This window comes from Brachionichthys hirsutus, chromosome 4 (genome assembly GCF_040956055.1).
Source record: "Brachionichthys hirsutus isolate HB-005 chromosome 4, CSIRO-AGI_Bhir_v1, whole genome shotgun sequence".
In the NCBI taxonomy this organism is placed as follows: domain Eukaryota; kingdom Metazoa; phylum Chordata; class Actinopteri; order Lophiiformes; family Brachionichthyidae; genus Brachionichthys; species Brachionichthys hirsutus.
Window position 1 is genome coordinate 14,273,228 of NC_090900.1, and position 21,061 is coordinate 14,294,288.

At 49.9% G+C, this 21,061-nt stretch overlaps 1 protein-coding gene across 1 annotated transcript; it reads right to left on the reverse strand.

Moving 5' to 3' along the window:
* Positions 1 to 6,157: 6,157 nt before the first annotated feature.
* Positions 6,158 to 21,000, reverse strand: niban2b (niban apoptosis regulator 2b). Its single transcript, XM_068760967.1, has 14 exons — positions 20,946 to 21,000; positions 13,821 to 13,951; positions 13,308 to 13,436; positions 13,121 to 13,226; positions 12,820 to 12,987; positions 11,897 to 12,012; positions 11,383 to 11,487; positions 11,062 to 11,224; positions 10,772 to 10,959; positions 10,537 to 10,692; positions 9,458 to 9,571; positions 8,666 to 8,773; positions 8,472 to 8,583; positions 6,158 to 8,067 (listed from the first exon to the last, which is right to left on the reverse strand). Exons 1-14 carry the CDS (start codon positions 20,998 to 21,000, stop codon positions 6,668 to 6,670), a joined length of 3,051 nt encoding a protein of 1,016 aa, XP_068617068.1. The 3' UTR covers positions 6,158 to 6,667.
* Between the last annotated feature and the right edge of the window lie 61 nt (positions 21,001 to 21,061).

Genomic DNA, 21,061 nt, shown 5'->3' on the forward strand with positions numbered 1-21,061 from the left:
CATGACCGTGAGAAAAGTCACTTCTGCTTCTGCTGGATGTTTGTCTTCAGGATTTCATCATCACATTTACAGGGTGGAAAAAAAGAAGAAGAATGGCAGCGGGTTCGAGGCTCGCCTCGGCCAGGAACACGCTGCAATCTCAAGAGCAGAAGAAAACTCTTCAATAAGAAACATTTCACACACTCCCAATGTGCAGAAAGTCAATGGCAGCTCACTGCCTGAGTTAAGAGGATGTTTGGCACCTACCTGTGAGACATGACAACAGCCAGTCCGCTCGCCGCCCGGGCTTGTCTTAGCACATCCTGGAACATATAGGAAAGCCTGCCCACCCCGAGGGTTGGCTCATCTCCTCGTACAGACACACACCCAGCTGCTCGCTGCCAGGGCGTGTCGACTAGATCACACACACGTGCAGGGTGAACAGATTTAAAGGTCACACTGGGTGGATTGTAAAGATCTTAGGCTTGATTCACAACCTCGGGCGGAGTCGGCAGAAAGAAACGAGCAGAGACGAAACCTCAGATCAATTGTTACGCTTTCCTTTACTCCAAACGGAACTAAAATCGTATGAAGCTTCACTTCTTGTTCTGGATACTCTGGGTTTTACTCTCATGTTTAGCCGGGTTGGGTTAGGAGTGGTGAAACCGTCGCCTGTCACCGCAGACTCTTGCCGCCGTGCCACTCGGTTTCACCATCTTGGTTTTATCTGTGAAACTGCACACACACGAGAACAGCAACCGCTGCCAGTCAAAAACGCTGCTGCTGATGTTTTGTAAACCGCCAGCTGGCCTTCCTCTTCCTGTTCTTGCAGTTCGAGGGAGGAAGGGGGGCATGGGGTCACGGACTCCTGTAGGCACCAACCGCATCACAATCGCTTCACCCACAGCCTCTGAACTCACGTCTTTAAATGTGGAGCCTGATACAAAACATGACCCTACGACCCCCCTGGTCACTTCAGCCCAAATGCTTTTTACTCAGTTTAAATTCAAGGACATTTGTTTAAAGCAGGGGTCCCCAAACCTTTTCCTGCGAGGGCCACATAACGTTTCCCTTCTCTGATGGAGGGCCGGGGTCAGTTTGTACAGGAAAAGTGTGACGATGGCAGGGGGGCCTAAACATTTAGCAGAGACAGACAGATACTGGACTCTCCTTCACAGAGGCTGTTATTAAAAGGAAGTTTTTTCCTTGCTCTTGTTGGGTTCTGTCTTTCACTGCAGGTCTTTCCCTGCTACACCTGCAAAGTGCCTTGAAATAGCTTTCTGTTGTGATCTGGCGATATAGAAATAAAAAAAATATTGAATTTAAATTGCTCTGCTTCCAGCTTAAAGTACTTAAAGTCAATTTAACTCAACTGCTGCTGTAACCTCTTCTCCAAAGCGATGTTGGGTCAGCAATGAAGAGCATCTTGATATTTGTGGACTGTATGACTGTTTGGAGTTGTATGTATGAGCTCTCACAAAAGAAGAATTGAAAAGTTGATGTTAAACAGTTTCTACTCCCACCCTGCACAGCTCAGGTGGTTTCTTCTACACTGTTGTACCGTTATTTGACCTTGTCCAAAAGCTGAGTGATGCTTCTGAATTTCAGGGGGGCAGAAACGGAGATAGTCATCACGACTCTCTCCGGATCAATCCCCCCCCCCCCCCTTTTTTTTTTGTCCACCTACGTTGTACATACTATGTGTTTTTTTAATTGATTGTAATTTTACATCTGTGGAGTAATTTATTTTTAACGTATTCTTATTTTGCACCAATTGAGTAATTTAATATTAGTTTTATTTGTATTGTTAAATGTCGATGATTTATGTACGAAGGACTTTCAACGGAAACAAGACCGCAAGGGCTTTTTAGAAATGCTCCTCTTAGACAGGATGTTTGACTGTATTTGTACTGTAATACATGCTACTGTGTGACTGTACTTGTACTGTAATACATGCCACTGTGTGACTGTACTTGTACGCTAACATTCTATCTAATAAATATATTCATCATCATCATCACAGTCCAACCTAACTCAGTGCCAGGTACCGAGATCTGGATACCTGTCGATACAAAAAAAGGTCCAGTCTCTGTTGTCCAATCACAGCTGTCCAATCACTGATCAAAGAACAGGTGATGGAGATCAAAGGTCCTGAGCTATCAAAAAGATCTTAAGATCAAAGGAAGTAAAATTATATATGTGTGTAATTTCACGGATCAAACTATCCAGGGTTTCGGACTGTTGGTGGTTAGATCAAAATAGGTTGTGTTGTGAATCTCGAAAAGAGATTCCTTCCTTTCATGACTGTTTAACCACAAAATGTAGCATGAACAAGCGGAAACGGGGATGCAGACATCGTCTAATGAATCAGCAGTATTCTTAATGTTATATAAAGGAACGCCACAGAGAGCGAAGCACCAAATTCATTATGTTTTCATGTTTGAGAACAAAGGCAACAACGATTGTGTTGCCTAACAGGGCACACAAGAAACAGAAACGGTGAGCACTGCTTAGCCCTTCTGTGGTGTTCCTTCACATAACATGAAAGTGATCCCTGACCGTTTTGACAAATCCATCTAAAAGTAAATAGATTTCTCGTGAGCTATGAAATCCGTTTTGTTTGACGTCACACCCAAGCTCACTGCTGTTGTGGAGTACAGCAGCGATCTGTTAGCAGCGATGAGCTCCTCTGGTCAGCCTTTTCAGTCTGACCCACAGCGGCAGCAAAGACGAGAGAGTGAGGAAGAATCCAGAGATGAAGATGGAGATGAAAATCAACGGGAGGTCAGCTGTGTTTGGTGTCTCTGGCGCTGCCATGGCGACAGAGAGTCTGATCTAAAGAGCTCCATTTTATTTCTGCCGGAGTCCCATGGTGATTATTTATTTCATATTTATGTTGGGGGTTGTAACATTAATATGAAACTAATAATTACTATGGACTCTGGCAGAAATAAAACGGAGCGCTTTACAGCTCTGTCGGCACGGCTGCACAGGCCAGAGACACGAAATCTAGTCCTCCAGATTTCCGTCTCCTTTTCCATCGCTGGCTTCTCTCCTCTCGTCTTTGCTGACGCTGCGGGTCAGACTGCAAAGGCGGAACAGAGGAGCTCATCGCTGCTAACAGATCGCTGCTACACGCCACAACAGCAGTGAGCAGGGGAGGCGGGGGGTGCATTCTGGGTGTGTCGGGGGGCACACCCGGGGGGTGCATTCTGGGTGTGTCTGGGGGGGCACACCCGGGGGGTGCATTCTGGGTGTGTCGGGGGGCACACCCGGGGGGTGCATTCTGTGTGTGTCGGGTGGCACACCCAGAATGCCTTGCAATGTAAACATTGGTGGCCCTCAACAAAATTGATATTATAGCTGATAAGGAATAATTATATGTTTTTAGACCGATTTGTCAGAAGCCCTGGATGGGTTGGGTGGGCGGGAGATTAGGCGATTCTACGCCGCTCACAAATCCTATTTTTAAGAAGAAAGTTTTGTTAGGTATTTCAGATAATATTTTTACAATTTTAACATTTCCTTTTTCATAGACAGGTAAGTTATATTTCTTTCTTTATTTTCTTATTTCCTCCCCAGATATTTATTAATGCAGCCTCAGAGGTCGCAGGGTCGGGTCTCCCTTGAGCCGGTCCCAAGTCCGGATAAACGCAGAGACGTGCGGCAGGAATGGAATCCGGCGTGAAACGACCAGACGAGACGGTTGATTGATTGGCTGTGACGAACTCTGACAATATGACAATAAAAACATATCCTCCTGGGACCCAGCCCACCAGTTAGCATGTCCATTCCAGAGGACATGCTAACTGGTGGGCTGGGTCTCAGGAGGATATAAAAAAACATTGAATCTTTACTTTGTTTGTTATTTTATATTTTTTATTTGATTTTATAATTGATTATAAGTCAGGTCTTCATGACAAACAGACAAGACACAGTTCTGTCATCAGGAAGAACAGTCAGCATGGCTGAAAGAGTGAGAACGGGAGGTCTGGTGCAAAAACCTCATCATAATAGTGCGTTGGTTTTATTTAGAGCTTTTCTGGACACCCAAAGATGCTTCACAGTCTGCATTATTCATTCACGCCATGCTTGGTGGTGGTGGGCTGCTAGCCACAGCTGCCCTGGGGCAGACTGTCAGGAGCGAAGCTGCCAATTTGTGCCATCGGTCCCCAAACGTTTTCCTGTGAGGGCCACATAACGTTTTCCTTCTCTGATGGAGGGCCGGGGTCAGTTTGTACAGGAGAAGTGTGACGATGGCAGGGGGGGGGGGGGGGCTGCACATTTATTGTTTTCCAGACAGCCACCAAATAACCCTTTCTTCACAGAAAAAAAGTAAAAAAGTTATTATTAATAAATTAATAACTAAATAACCCTTTCCGGGTTTGTCACAGAAAAAAATCTGCTACGCAGATGACACAGAGCTGTAGCTCTATCCGTCAAACCAAACATACAAGCTAAACTTCAGGCCTGTCTTAAAGACATTAAAATGTGGATGACCTTCAAAGTCTCGCTGCCCAATTTGGACAACACTGAAATGATTGCCTTTGGCCCCCACACACCTCAGAAACGCAGCACTGAATGGCATAGTAATCCTGATGACATCTCCTTAACAGACAGTAATACTGTAAGAAACATGGGCGTGGCCTTTGATCAGGATCTGTCCTTTGAATCCCACATAAAGCAAAATTTAAAAAATCGGCCATTCTTAGTCATAAAATGATGCAGAAAAGCTGCTTCAGACATTTGTCCCTTCCATGTTTGACTGTTGTTGCTGCTTATATTAAGGGTCTGCTACCGATTCTATAAAGACCTCCAGCTGACCCAGAACGCTGCAACCAGGTTCTGCCTGGAACAAAACAAAGAGAGAACACTTCTCCTGTTTTAGCTGCTCTGCCTTACAGTTTCCCAACTTCCTGGTGTCACAGCTGGGATGCTTCCGCTAGTGAGCTGCTGTCCGGTGCAGATATGACCATGCGTGTGTGGATAACAGATAGAAGGCCATAAATCCTGGACTGGATTACTGTTTGGTTCCAGGACAGCCTCTGTGGAACCTCTTCAATAACATTCTCCTGGACTCAGTTCAACCACCGTGGACTTTGTCATTGTTGTACCTGCACTTGTAACATCAATTGTATGTGTGCACATCCTTGGGAGAGAAATCCTTCGTCTGTGCTTCTTCCAGAGGTTTTTTCTTTCTCTAGAAAGTTTTTTATGGCGAAATAGCGCCCTCTAAGGGTAGAGGTCATTTGTAAATTTGGATTCTACAATTGACTCGAGAAAAGCGCTCCGAGAGCGCAGACCTCCTCCAAGCAGCTCATTCCCCTCCTAATTGGATCTACACCGTCCACATGGTAATCTGGATCAGCACCAGAATGTTCTAGATTGTTCTTGGTATCTTTATACACCAACCATGAAAAGTCAAAGAGAATCAGAGTTGACGTTTAACAGATTTTTAAATCCTTAAATGGGGTTTTAATCTTAAAAGCTTATATATTTTATAATATTCTGAACGGAGCTGCTCTGACAGTAAAGTCTATTATTGTAGCCATTACTGATTTAATATGCACAAACCCAGCAGCAGAGTGATCCAGATGATTAAAGGTATTTGTGTCGATGAGAACGTGCGGCTGATGGCGCTGGGAGGAGGCGGCTTGCTTCTCATCAGTTCAGCATGGAGCTGGATACCAGACCAGCACCTGCCCACATCCACACAGACCACGGCACCAGGTGCAACGGATGAACCTGGTAGAGGAGGACGGCATCCTCCAGGACTCTGTGCTCTACTTCTGCACCCAAATTAACTTCAGCAACAATCAGGCTGGTTTGTTCCCTGCAGCGCTGCAAGACGCCCCACTTCTTAAATCAATGATTCTGTGCAGGCTAACGTTCTGCTGCTTTAACGCCGAGCTCACAGGACACAAGCCGTCCCTCGTCATACACGGGGAAACGGCGCCACCTGGCGTACACCTGCGAGATTACTGAACGAGTAACTTCTCGCGTCCAGTCTGCAGAGCATCAGTTTGTCTGACCGTATCGGGGGCCGACTGATTCCAGTCAGTCAGGAGCGTGAGCCTGCCAGATCGGCTGCTGGAGACGGAGACGGTCCCATTCCAGACAACGAAGCGAGCGTGCACGAGAAAGCACCACGAAGACACGCCGATAATCAATAAGGATTTATTTTCAGTTTATAGCACTCGGGTAAAATAACTCTAAAAGAACATTGGTCCAAAAACAGATGTGTGCATCAATAAATTAAACGGAGGTGAAGAAAAGAAAAGAAAAGAGGCAGAGAGTACAATAAAATTATGTAAAATGACATTCTGGAAGCTCCCTGATCCATACATGTATTTATACATAATATACACAAGCTTTATTCATTAAGGGTTAATCTCGTAAAACAGTTCGTCCTATTGAGGAAAGGATCGAGACGTCACGGCGAGACACAACCACGCCTGCGCCGCCGCGCCGCATGCAGGAATACCGAATGTCACCAGAGGCACCGTAGCCCGGGGGGGGTGGGGGGGCTCACATTTATACCGAGGTGAGGAGAAAGGTCCGTGTCTATGACCGTAAGATGCGTGGACAACAGCTACGCCTGCCGTTGTGATGAAGATGAGCTGCCGACTGAGTTCTGCTGAGGAAGAGGACGCCCTTGTGGGTTGAACAGCGCCGAGTCTGGGCCAGATCACTGGACTCCGGTCTCAGAGTCCCTGGTTGTGGTTTCTGCTCCTGCTCCTGTGGAAACGGCCTCCTCCTCCTTCGCAGGCTGCGGGGCCACTTTGCTCGGAGCTCCCTCCTCCTCTCCCTCCCCTCCTTCAGTGGAGGGAGACTGGAAGCCGCTGTCATTGCACGGAGGCGGGGGGAGGTCAGACTTCTCCTCTGCAGGGCTACTTGTTGCCGTGTTCGTGACCCCGCATGAGATTTCCTCTGAAGGAGGCGGTGGCGGCGGCACCTCCTCTGACGCTTCCTGGCTGGATTGCGGCGGTTCCTCTCCTCCGTCCGAAGTGCTTCCTGCAGCCGTTTCATCCTTCAGCAGGACTTCTACTTTACATTCTGCTTTGGCTTTCTCTTCCGTCGAGACAGAACCGTTTGATAAGTCTGGATTCTCTGAAGCTTTGGGACTAGCAGGAGGAGGTTTAGCATCAAAGCGCTCCTCTCCATCCTTCTCCTCTCCATCCTTCTCCTCTCCAGCTCCGTCCTTCTCCTCCTGTAGGACCGAGGAGCTCTCTGGAGAAGCATCGACCTTCAGCGGGACTTCTTTATCCTCTGCTTTGGCTTTCTCCTCCATCGAGACAGAACCGTTTGATGAGTCTGGAGGATTCTCTGAAGCTTTGGGACTAGCAGGAGGAGGTTTAGCATCAAAGCGCTCCTCTCCATCCTTCTCCTCTCCATCCTTCTCCTGCAGGACTGAGGCGCTCTCTGGAGAAGCATCGACCTTCAGCGGGACTTCTTTATCCTCTGCTTTGGCTTTCTCCTCCATCGAGACAGAACCGTTTGATAAGTCTGGAGGATTCTCTGAAGCTTTGGGACTAGCAGGAGGAGGTTTAGCATCAAAGCGCTCCTCTCCATCCTTCTCCTCTCCATCCTTCTCCTGTAGGACTGAGGCGCTCTCTGTAGAAGCATCGACCTTCAACAGGACTTCTTCTTTACACTCTGGTTTGTCTTTCTCCTCCGTCGAGACAGAACCGTTTGATAAGTCTGGAGACTTCTCTGAAGCTTTGGGACTAGCAGGAGAAACTTTATCAGCCAGGTTCTCTCCGCCATCTTCCTCCTCCTCCTCCTCCAGGATGTCATCGACACCAGGCACCTCGACGCACGACTCGCTTGGCAGGACTAGAGCGTCTTCCACCTGGATCATTGACACCACCTGCTTCATCCTCTTCCTCTTTTGGGGGTCTCCACCTTCACCTTCACCCTCAACATTCTCCTCTGCATTGCCCACCTCCTCTTGGGCGCCTCCGTACTCCCCTGCCCAGTCGATGGAGGGCTTGTCTCCCAGTAGGTGCAGGCTGGGGTCGCTGTTGTCAAGGACAACGCTGTCCCTGAAGAGGTTGTGTCTTCTCTGGACCGCAGCCTCCTTCACAGCTGCAGGCGGAGGAAGAGCGAAGACGACAACTCGTCAGACGGCAGATTTTACACGTCAGAACCTTTGAAACCGCTGCTCATAAACCTGGATTCCCTTTTGTACATTAAGGAGTACAATTTATAGAGTACTTTTGAAGTTACAAGCCGCGCAGCCGCGCAGGAACTGGAGCACACTGGTAGAACCAGCGCAGGCGGGTAGAACCCAGACGGGTCAGCCGGCTGAAAGCTTCTCTAATAAACGTTTTGTCGTTTCCAACCAATCAGAACGGCGTCCTAAATCCGGCCTGACCAGAGCCGACCTTGAGCCGACCTCTAAGCGCCTTCAGTCCGAAGACATTTTGAGCCCACTTCAGCAGCACCCTTTGTCCACTCCATAAGAACGTGTGCGAGTGCAGAGGACCCACCCATCATGATGTCCTTCATCACAGAGTGCAGCACGACCTCCTCAAAGATGTTCTCCACCAGGATGAAGCGAGAGAAATCCTCAAAGATCAGCTCCTGGAAGCGAGGCAGCTCCTGCAGCGCAACAAGGGCAGTCAGCGGTGAGACGCTTCTGCAGCGCCACCAGCTGGACACGACGGTCCTCCGGTTGACTCACCGAGCCGAGGGCAGGGCTGAGCTGCTTCAGCATGTAGGGGATGAAGATCTGAAGAAGGGCCTCGCGGAAGAAACGCTTCCTCACGGTGCTGCTGTCGTAGTCGAACTTCTGCAGAACAACCGACAGCGGAAACGGGTTTTCACGCCGCCTTCCTTCCGAAACACCAGAACGGGGATTTAGATTCATCAAGGCTGTCGGGCTGAAGCTGCAGGAAGTTACGGCTAAAGGATGAACGACTTGCGTTGGTCGTCGTCCATCATCCACTTCTGGTGATCCGATAACGGACCGTTTCATTCTAATGCCTGTCGAGTGAGGCCCCTCTGCTCCAACAGAAACGGCAGCGCGTACGGCAGATTGAAAAAGTCATTTCTTCCTGCATTGGTTTTATCAACAGCCTTTTATGACCAGCTTTTATTCCACTTGCGCACCTTTTATGTTTTGTTTGTGCGTTGACCGAATTGTGGTGTGTCTCTGCTGGCTGTGAAACGAATTGCCCCTCACAGGGATAATAAAGTTTTTCTGATCTGATCTGATCTCTGATACGTATGTCGGGCTGTTCGGCTACAGTGAATCCGTGCAAAGTGAACCGCTGCATAGCGAGGGACAACTGGACATGCTAAAGGAGCCGGTCGAGAGACGGGCAGTGGGAACAAGATTCTTTTTCATGAACGCCCTTCTGACAGGACAGAAAACACGGGCGTGAATAATTCTAATAAACTGAACCATGGCTGGATTCCATTCAGCTGCTCTGGTCTGTGTGTGTGTGTTTGCGTGCATGTGCGTGTGCGCGACCTTAATGACTCGGTCCTGGCAGCGCTGGATGGTCTTGCAGAGCTCCTCCGTAACCTGAGCCTCCAGACTCTGGTATAGAATCTGCTCAAAGGTGTAAACGGCGTCGTCCATTTGCTGTGGACGCAGAGATCAAATGTCCCTTTACAGAGGACGCGATATTCATCCAATGACCGATCAATAATCAACGTCAAAGAAAGCCCAACGGAATTCAAGCAACGCTACGATCTGCAGCTGCAGCTTCAGCCTGTCGGAGCGAAGCTCGGGTCTATTTATCTTGTGAATTCGAGCTCCAGGATATTTGTCTTGAACACAAGAAGACACACATGATGACTCCAGAACCGGTTCTGGATCAATGCCTGCCGTGTTTCTACTGCCGAACCCAGAAGTTCAAACAGCAGTCCGTCTCAGGAACCTCGTCAGACGGGTCGTTTCTCTTCTCTTTGAGTTCATGGTCAGTTTGTAGCTTCATTCTCTGGTTGCTAAGTTACGGCTGGAGGCTGAGAGAGTCTTTCATCAAAGAACACGTCAATCTCAGACGTCCACGGAATGACGCTCATCCCGGGGGTCGGCTGGGCTTTCCTACAACCCGGTGTGAGGTGTGGGGGACCCAGGACTGGGTTTAACTCACAGCAGCCCCCCCCCCGCTCCAGAGCAGCCAGTAGACTCGGACTTTAGTTTTTTAGAGTGTAAACTTGATTGTATGCAGCTTCTACAAAGAACTTTAACTCTGAATGACCTTGAGTCAAAGTGTGGACCCCCCCACCCCCCCGCCCCCCACTGGCCTAACAAGGGATGTCATGATAAGTGATTTCACCATTGGAGGGGCTCTGAATGCCTGCCACTGAGTTCTTGTTCGAGTCTGGATGCACAGAAGACGAATGCGATTCTCCCAGAGGCCTCGGCTTTATACGAGAAGGGGCTCGGGGGGGGGGGGGGGGCGGGGAGAGGCCGGCATCTCACAGTAGAGAATTTTCCATGATCCTCATAATTCAAACAGCCCGATGCAGAACAATACTTGGATCGGGATCAGAGTTCGGATCAGGATTAGCCATTCCTATAATCCAACGGGTAAACGTCACCTCTCTCATGAGGATCTGGGCCCTCTGGACGAACACGGAGGGGCTGGAGACGTCAAACCGCTGCTGCAGACCCTCCAGACTCAGCTGCTCCACCTTCTCGTAGCAGCTCTGCATCTTCACCGGGTGGAACGCCAGCATGGAGATGACCTCCATGTGCTGCGGAGGACGAAGCGTTAATAATCCTGCCCCACAAGCCAGATTACAGGGCCGAGACGGACTGGTGTTCACCCCCCACCTGAGCTACGGTCTCCTTGGTGCCCTCGTTCAGGGTATTCTTGCTCATGTCCACCAGCTCTCTGAAGAACAAATCACGGACCTCGAAGAAGCCTCGGCTGGTCGGCTCCATCAGGGCGTCCAGGATGGAGCCGATGTAGGGCTGGATGCTCACCTTCAGCAGCTTCTCAGCCTTGGGGAGAACCACCGCTGTGGGGGGGGGGGGGGGGGGGGGGGGTACTATTATATACTATAATATTCCAACGCATACAAGTAGCATTTCTGGAGGAAGCCACGCCCACTCTCACCGACCTCTGATCTTGCCGGTCACGTGCTCCTTGGAGGTGATGATCTGGTCCATGTCCGTTCGTATGGACCCCTCCAGGGAGGAGCGGGCCGCCTCACATTCCCTCAGCAGCGCCTCGTACTGGGCCTGGCACTGGTCCCGGACCAGGCCGTACACCGCGTCACTGATCTGCACACGGGGGACACACGTTTAAAGGTAAAGCCCCACGCAGCCTCATCGGGCGGGGGGGGGGGGGGGGGGGGGGGGTGTTCATCCGACCTGTTCCGTCACACGAGTCTCAACACATTCAGAGTAACCGACCACAAAGGTGTGGAGGGGTTTCGTACCAGCATCCAGTTCCTCTGCCTGTCCTGTAATTTGCCTTTGAGTCGGGGGGAGATGAGATCCCTCAGCTTTGGGAGGAGGCTTTCCATCACCAGGTTAGACAGGATCTGGAAGGGAGGAACACGAACACACACACACCGTGTTGAACCTGGTAGGAGCTTTATTCCTGTTACAGTCAGGTCACACAAGCCAATCAGAGCCTCTCCTGCATGACGGCTCCGACTAAGCGCAGTTAAAAAGGCCCCCAATGAAAATATTTAAATCAAGGGCCCTGATGTCGCCGCGGTGGGGCCCCCGGTATGGCGTAACCGGGGCCCCGCCCTGCAGCCAGGCCTGAGGTCGTGTACACAGCGTGACACATCCAGAATAACCTGTTCAGAGCTACAGGTACAGAAAGCTGGGCCACCTACATGCCTGCTCAGAACAAGCCCTCAGTGGGAACACGTTGACGAGCCGCATCACGCCGGAACACTTCCAAACGAGCGCGGGCTCCATTTCCCACTCCCACGTTCTCACCTGTGATGGTTTGCCACACATCATGTCCCAGGTGCCGTACTGCCCTTGAGCCTGGCGATAGAGTCGCACAGCGTCGGTGAAGGCTGGCGTTTGGATTTGATCCGCCTCTGACAAACCTGGAACAGGAAAAGTAGCCGTTAGCAGACTAAACACAAGCGGATTAGATTATTCCTGCTGCTATTCCACCAGTTACTTCGCATTAAGGAAACGTTCCCGGTTTAGTTTTGTGATCTGTATTTTACAGACCCCCCCCCCCCTTCATGGAGTTTACACATTTGCCCAGCTTCCCCACAAGAACGTCTTCAGGAGAGACGTTTCCGATGCTGGATCAGGAGCGGGTAGACGCCAGGAATGAGACATTTGTAGTCCAGTTCCTGGACTCGTCTGTGTGGACGTTCTTGATGCTCTGACTCCAGCCTCGGTCCAGACCTTGTGAAGCCCCCCCCCCACAAGGTCTTAGATCAGCTTTGCCATTCTAATCACCCTTTGATGGGGCTTTTTATACAGCCCCTTTGATCGGCACTAGTACTAGTCTGACTGCATTGTGCCAAGCGTAACGTTTGGTGGAGGGGGGGGGGGTTATACTTCAGCACACTCGGAACTTTGTGGGGACGTATGGGGAGGCCCCTTCCCGTTTCTGCGTGACGAAGCAAAGTCCATAAAGAGACGGCCGAGTGAGTTTGGTGTTGAAGAACTTGACTGGCCGGATCTCAGCCCAATAGAACCTTTGCTATGACTTGGATTGCGAGACAGAACTCAGAGTCAAACATTCCCCTCCGACACACTCCCGAACTTTGAAGCCTCCCCGTTACAGCGGCAAAGAGAGGGCCGACGGTTTGAGAACGGGCTGCTCCTCAACCTCTCGCGCGCGCAAAGCGAGGAGCGGGTACCGCCGCTAATCACCGCTAGTCCTCAGAACTGACCGTCGTTGGTGTGCCGGACACAGTCCTGCAGGACGGCGTGCCACTTCTGCTGCTCCGTCTCCGTCACCAGGCAGAAGCAGTAGTGGCGGCCGTACGGGTGGAACAGGATCAGAGGGAACTGGGTGGCGCACTTCAAAAGGGGGGAACTCCCCATCTTGGCTTTCACGTCTGGGGAAAAAGTCAAAAGTTACAATATGAACTTAAGCTACATTTAACGTACGGGGTGCAACATTTCACACGCCTCTGGCGGTACAAATCTAACGTTCACATGCAAGTGTAACGTGTTGTCGGGGGGCCTCACCAGGAAGGCTGTCGCTGATCAGCTCCATGTACTGCTCCATGGATGTCAGCACTCTGTAGCCAGCACAGTTGATGCTTCCTTTGGGCTGGAGGTGCTTGTCGTGCGCCTGGCGGTAAACACGGGGAGCAGAGTGAAACCGGGGAGCGGCCAGAAACAGACCGGACAGGCGGCTCCGGGCCCCCCCTACCGATTTGCTGTCGTAATGGTTGATGTTGTACGTGTCTGGAATGAACAGGAAGCGGTTCCTCCATTTCTTGCTCTCCTCCAGGTACTGGAAGAGCGAGCCAGAGAAGATGGACTTGTTCTCCAGGGGAATCTGTTCAAAGAACGATTTGAGAACTTTATTAGCACCACAGCCAGTCCACACTTCTTCTTCCTCTTCCAAGCATCCATCAGCACCTTACTCCTCAAAGCCAGCTGCATTCCTTGCTACAGTCTTAACGGACTCCAGCTGTGCTACCAACAAGCAGGGCCATCTTCAGCGCCTTCATTTTACATTTGAGAATAGTAGCGGCGCATTCTTGTTAGGATTAAAACACAAAAGCGTGGACGCCAATAGAATCCAGAGGAACCGAAGGTGGCACTAGAATGTGGAACGGCACTACAGGAAACAGGATCCACCCTTCACCAACGGAGGTTTAGCACGCCACCCATCTACAGAGTCGCTCAGCGGGCCACGCCCTGCAGGAGGACACCCCACCTTGCGGTGCAGGAGCTGGGGCTGGAGACCTGCGCCTCCTTCTATGTCAAAGCGAACGCTGTTGAAGAGAGCGACGGCGTACTGCTGCTCGTACAGACGGCTGAAGTCCTTCATCACTTCCACGGTGTGAGCTGAAACACACACGCGCACACACGCACACGCACACACACGCGCACACACGCACACGCACACAATTAAGTGATTTATAGGACGAGACAAAAGAGAACATTTTAAAATGAAAGCGGTTAAGCCCAGTAAGACACTAGTATAAAGACGACTGATCATTTTGCATAAATATTCTCAAACAAGCTTTTATTTTTTTCACTTACATGATGCTGGTTCAGAGAATGCCCCCGATCAGAATATTGAAACTGTGCCACCTCAGTTTTAACATAATGCTTCCAGATCAGTCACACTTTAGTTTGATAAGCCTCATTATATCAGAACCTGAAGCTGAACTGTCCTCTTTAAATGGTTTTACACTCATTAAACTAGAAAAGCACAGAGAGCACAGACCTCCACCAAGCAGCTCACCCGCCTCCTAACTGGATCCACACCGTCCACATGTTGATCTGGATCAGCCCCAGAAGGTTCTAGATTGTTCTTGGTGTCTTTATACACCAACCATGAAAAGTCAAAGTGAATCAGAGTTGATTTTTAACTGGTTTTTAAATCCTGAAATGGAGTTTTCAATGTTAAAATGGAATATTTTTTGAAGATGAAATTCGGGGGTGAGATAGAGGCCCCCCCACCCGCCATGATTGTGTCAAATTCCATAAACGTCGGTCAATAATGAACCGAGATATTGAGCAACACATTCTGAAGCTCCATTAAGTAATGTTAATATTCAATCTGATCCATAATCCAGGATCTCTTCTGGATCATCACCAAAATATAGTCCTCTGTTCCTGGTAACATTCCCATCATTCCTTGAACGTTTCATCAAGATCCATCCAGAACCTTTTGAGTTATCTTGCCAACAGACAGATTCCATAGCCTCGGCCTGGGCGTCGGCCTTTAAGGTTCCAGTCCTTTAGTTACCAGCACGAGGCGATAATCTAGCTCGACACCATCTTGCAAACATTTCATACGATTAGCAGAACTGCTCATCTATTATACCCCTTATCTCTAGGAATGTAGGTCACTTCAGCTCTTTCCTCACCCAGTGACAGAATCACGCCGTCTATTTACTTTAGTGATAGTGGAGCTCCTCTGGCCTCAGAACCAAAGCGGTCCTCACGTGGGAAAAATGTTCCCAGGCCAAAGTGAGACATCCAACTTGGTGAGCACAGCATCGCCGTTCACATGTCCGGCCTCTTACACCGTCCCGGCTGAGCCCGAATCCAGATCAAGTCAGTGCCACGTGTGAGGGCGCGGCCGACTCAGAGCTCAGTTCTGGCTGCACGGGACAGAGCGTCCTGAAGACGACAGCGAGGTCCCGCTGCACAGCGGCCGCTCCATGAAGAAGCAGAACATTAAAATCCGTGGAATGGCTGTGCACGAACACTACGTGCACTGAGGGGTTCATGGAGTTCTCCGCCAGTGTTCCGATTACAAACACTTGGCGTGACCACAAACACGAACACTGCCAAGAATGTAACGCAATAAATCTTAATGATTAGCTCAGTGGGAAAGGACAAGCCTTAAGCTCACGAGAACGCGAGTGAAGAAACGGCGTAGAAATGTTCAAGACGAGGTTCTTGGTGTTCCTGCCAGGAGGCCCGATGTCCTGACCGAACGGGACGGGCAAGGAGTCATTTTTTTATGGTTCCACTTTCAGGTGGACGTTGGCTCGCATTTACTCTGACTCGTACATCCAGCTCAAGAGGGAGACAGACGATCCGGGACAAAACTGTCCACATATTTTGAAATACCTCGACGGTAAACTTGACCTCGGCTGCAGTTCTGTCTGCTGGTGGGCACAAAGTCCTAGCAGAGTTCAGGCTAACTGGGACCATTCCCATCCTCATTAACCGTCTGCACTAGAAGTGAATGAATGTTGGTCAGATCCTTTGAACCGATGACTGATCCACCACCCCGGTGACTCAGGAGAACACACTCTAGCGCATGCCGCCAGTATGAGTCACCTGAAGCCCTGCGCTCTCCCACTGAGACTTCACCAATCTTCAAGTTACCAGCAGAGGGTCATTCTGACCCGGCCGCTTCCGTCACAAAGAAGAAGGAGGAGCCCAACCAGCACAGAGACGATTCCCAAGGATAAAGTTGATTCCCTGAAAATCAACGTGAATGATTGCACTTTATTTCTTCTACTGGCTGACGCTCGTGGGAATACAGCGTTCTGGGAAGCTTGCCCTTTGGACAGGAAGTTTCATGAGGAATGTGACGATTAGCAGAGACGAGAGCAGCTGCAGGAAGAGGCGGAGAAACATGTGCAACTTCCCGGCTTCAAGTGTCAGAGACCCGACGCCAACTCGTGCTTTGTCTCATGGAAATTATTACTCAATCACGTCAACATCGTCAGTGACCGATGGGTGCGCTCGTCTGCACCAAACGGAGCGGCCAATCAGGTGGCCAGGAAGCACGGCTAGGAACCATGAGAGAGAGAGCGAGTCGGGAAATGTGTGCCAGACATTTTACCCTACATTTCAAGACCCACAGAATATTATTTACTACTATTACTACGACTATTTGAACACCAACCCTTCTTTCATCAGGTACAAAAAAAACCTGTTACTACAGTTTTTCATTCTGGACCGGTTTTCGACAGAAACCTGATAAAATGAGCTTTTTGTGCGGAGAAACATCTCAACAGATTGGCGACACATTTAAGTGACGCATCGAACATCAACAGTTGCTTTCTTCTTAGTGCCGTGACTCAAACTCTCCAGTGCCCCATGCTTATACTCCTCTGATTGCTGATGCTCCACCATTTTTCCTCTCCCAGTTTCTTCTTTCAATTTCATAGTTACAGGTACTATCGGAGTTGTGACCTGCGCTACTTACGACCACCCGTACTTACGATCGGTACCGGCCCGTGAGACATTTGTTCCCAGGCTGCACAAAGAATATATATATCTCGCTCTGTATTGATTAATAGAGTCTGACCGGTGTTTTATCTTGAAAAACCAGACTGACAGAATCAACACACATTAACCCTCCGAGGTCTGTAGACATACCAACAATATATCCTTTAAACATCTTGAACATTTATTATGACCCACCAGACACAGAAAATAGAGATTCTGTGAACGTAACATGTCGGTAAAGTCATTTCAAGAAAATGAAAACCAACATTTCAGGTTCATTTTTTCCTGGTCTTCATTTGCTCCATCTGGGCGGGGCTGCCTCGGTTTGGCTCCTTTTGAAGACGCCACTCAGCGTAATCAGAAGACCGCCAGACCACAACAGACGGCGGAGGGAATCAAAAGCCCCATTCATAAACACGCCACCCAAGACAGACGGAGACAATCAGACACTCTTCTTTGTCATAGCTTAAAAGCAACCAGCAACCTTCCGATTCCTGGCTGAGCAGAGCCATCAAGCATCAACTCATGAAGACAGTACGTTCCGATATGTCTTCTTGGGCATAACCAAAGACCTAAACCACCAAAATGACCATTTCAACAAACAACGTGACGCATCTGAGGTTTGGGAAAGTCTGTCTCTTTCCAAAAAACAAAAAAAGGGACCATGTCTGCAGACGGGAACTTCCCAGTTTCCGGCACAGAATTAATTTAAGTCCACAATGACACGGGAGTTCCGTTTGCTAAAACGGATCCACGAGGCGACGTACTCAAAATAGTAGGCTAGGCCATTTCAAATCACAGACGCCTGTTCCCAAGGCAACAACCCTTCAACACTAACATCAGTCCTGGTGCTGAAGTTCTGCCGGGGACCCTAGGGGGGGGCAGCGGTGATGCTGCTGGAAACTGACTGCTTTGGTATAACGCCATTATATGGCGTTGTTGTGATGCTAGCGCTTGACCTCCAGGTCAGGAGGTGTGAGGGGACAGGTGTCAATTCTTTTCTGTAGAAACTACGGGTTAAGGATCCCGACTTATTCCTGCAGCTGGAGCCATTGAACACCCCCCCCCCCCCCCCGCTTGTGGGCGAGCTGACTCGGTCGGGCTAATTGTCCGGAGAGCCTCTGCAGAGCTGAGAGCAGCTCGGCTCTAATGATGACGACGACCGTCTTCCACTGCGGCGATAATCTAATCACATTGTTTACCTGATCAATGACAGCTCAGCAGTTTGAGGACATCGTGGAGATAAACTTTGTGCAGCTTTAATAGACCCCCCCCCCCCCCCCCCCCTTTGCTCCTCAGTGCCTTAACAAAAACATTCCACCGAGTTAGAGCCAGAGGCTGGCTCATAAATTCAGTCTGTGAAACAAGAGGGTTGCACTCGGATCCAGGGCAAGAAGGCTGCTTCAGCTAAACATGGACACAGACGCTTCAGCGCTGGGCAGGTCAACTAGTTCCAAGTAGAGTCACTCTAACAGCATGATAATCCCAGTACCGGGCCAACACCCGATACTGGGATGCTGCACGACGATCCGGTCAGAGGGAACATCACGACCACAAAGTGAACTGAAAGGACGCGAGTATTCCTGAACCGCCTCGGAAAGAGACAAAGACTGAAAACGGAAAGAGGAGCGGAATAACCGACATACCAAAAACAACGGCGAGCCCAACAAGCGACCAGCGAGCGAGAAATGTGACATCATTCAAAAACAGAAATGTGTGGTTCACTGCCCTGTAATAAAATCAGACACAGCAAACACCGCGACGCTCACAGGCTGCTTAAAATCGGCCATAAAGGGCTAACACCCCACCCTCCAACAGAAACATTCTGAAGCACAGGTTGAAGCTCGCCCCCCCACAAGCGTGTGTTGTAATGTGCCCCCCCCCCCCCCCCCAGCAGGTATTTCCACTATCTGAACCTATTGAAAGTAGGTGTCTGCGCTGGGGAGGGCGTGTGCTGAAGGTGAGAGTGTCACGCCCCCCCCCCCCCCCCCCCCCCCAGAGACACAACAGAGGCAGGGCAAATTACACTGTTAGGGACTTCCTGTTTCCTGGCCCCTCACCCACCGGCCAAGGCGGCAGCGGGAAGTCGGAGGAATCGTGTTTCTGCCGTCCGTTAGATATCAGAGCAAACGTCATCATCGTCATCACATAAAACGAGTCGATGAAGGTTAGCGTTTCACTGTCCAAGAACATTCTGAGGGTTCGACCGCAAATGGATCTTTAATCTTCGATTAATGAAGCACCAGTCAGCAAAACTAAATACGAAGCATTTCTAGCGCCGTGTGAGAATCCAGTCCTCGCTCCGACGGGCCCTAATCCAGTCCTCGCTCCGACGGGCCCTAATCTAGTCCTCGCTCCGACGGGCCCTAATCTAGTCCTCGCTCCGATGGGCCCTAATCCAGTCCTCGCTCCGACGGCCCCTAATCCAGTCCTCGCTCCGACGGCCCCTAATCCAGTCCTCGCTCCGACGGGCCCTAATCTAGTCCTCGCTCCGACGGGCCCTAATCCAGTCCTCGCTCCGTCGGTCCCGAATCCAGTCCTCGCTCCGACGGCCATTAATCCAGCGTGAATGTGGGCGACCACATTACCCGCTGACTTGGTTTCAATGGCGACGCTGTGAAACCAAACATCAAGCGCACATTCATGAGCAGCAGCTCAAGGCCCGGCGGAGGTTCCAGCCAGCCTCACACACTCTTTTTCATGCATTCCTCAGATTCCACATCTGTGAGCGCCTAAACGAATTTAAAAAAAAAGGAAAGACGCTTGGCCTTTAACACAGATGTGTCTTCCTGAGTTAGTCAGCACCATTATTGCAGCGCTTTACGAGGACATCAGATTCAGATTGCATCAGGACGGTACTTAAAACGGGGCGAGGTCACGCTTTCTGAAAGAAAAGACACATTTGTAGATTCCTGACCGGCGCCCAGACGTTGACCTGACCTGGTTCAACCCCTGGACAGGTGCTCGCTCAGACATGACTAACCACGCTTCTGCAGGATTAAAAAGTAAACAGTAATTCGCACAGACCCGTTAGACAACAGCAAATATTAGCGTTCAACCACTACCTAGCTAACATAGTGTTAAAAAAATTATAATTCTGAAATATCAGCAAACAAGCCGCATATTTATTTAAGCCTCGAGGTAAAACTATAACTCAACCAGATCTGTTAGCTCGTTGCTAAATGCTAAGGTTACCCTATTTTAGCGATTGGGCTGTTGCGTAAGACTTACAGCCCGAACTTGTTCCAGTGTTCTCCCAGAGCCGTCGTCAATCAGAAACAACAACAACCGTTACTATTCTGTCTTTGTTACGCCAGTCAGCGGGTCAGTCGGGTCATTTCAACCGGGAACAGAGACAAAATGTTAGCATAAGCTAGCCACCTGTCGGGGGGGAATGGCCGACGCCTGAACGCGATCTGGGGAAGGATTCTGTTAGCCGAGGATGCCAACTTTGAGGAGGACAAAATTATCAGACAAATTATTACGCTTAAGAAAATCAACAGAACTGTTCTGATCCAGGATTCACGCCGACGCATCAGAACCTGCGTCCCATTATTAACGTCAAGCAGCTTTTACGCCATTAGCTACTTTCGGACAGTCCTTTGAATGACAGCTGCATCACCTGTGCCTCACCTGCGCCTCACCTGTGCCTACAGGCTTCCGTACCTAGCCGCCCCCTGTACACAGCAACTCAGGTGACTTTACCTGAGCAGGCTCTGACAGGCCACCTGTTCATATATACTGGCCGAGGCAGAGAAGGGCTCAGAATGAAATAACCAGTTCAATGTAGTGAATCCGTTTTTCTGGGGGTTTTCCAGTTTCATAAAATGATGTAACTTCCGAGCCAGTCTCGAAGTGTCCCCCGCCACGCCTGGATCCACCCGAGACTCGCGTTTATGCCCCTTTAGTCCCTTCAATTGTTGCTTTTTTTTTTTTTTTTAAATAGACGCATCCCATTATTTTATGACTAATTTCCCAGGTCTGGGATAAATAAAGCATTTCTATTTCATTCCAGAACACGCACGGGTGATTCCACGGGAGACCAAACCCACCAGAGACACGTCCCCGGTTTAACCCACCACCGCCTCAAGTCCCCGAAGGCGCCGCCAACAAACAGTTAAGAACAACCGCCGCTCACCTGAAACCAGCTCCCGCTTAGATTCGTCCAGGTGGCTGGAAACCACGTCCCCCATGGCGGCGGAGAAAGGCTCCGACGCTCCTCGTCTCACTGCGGGGCGGGCGTTAAAGACAAAC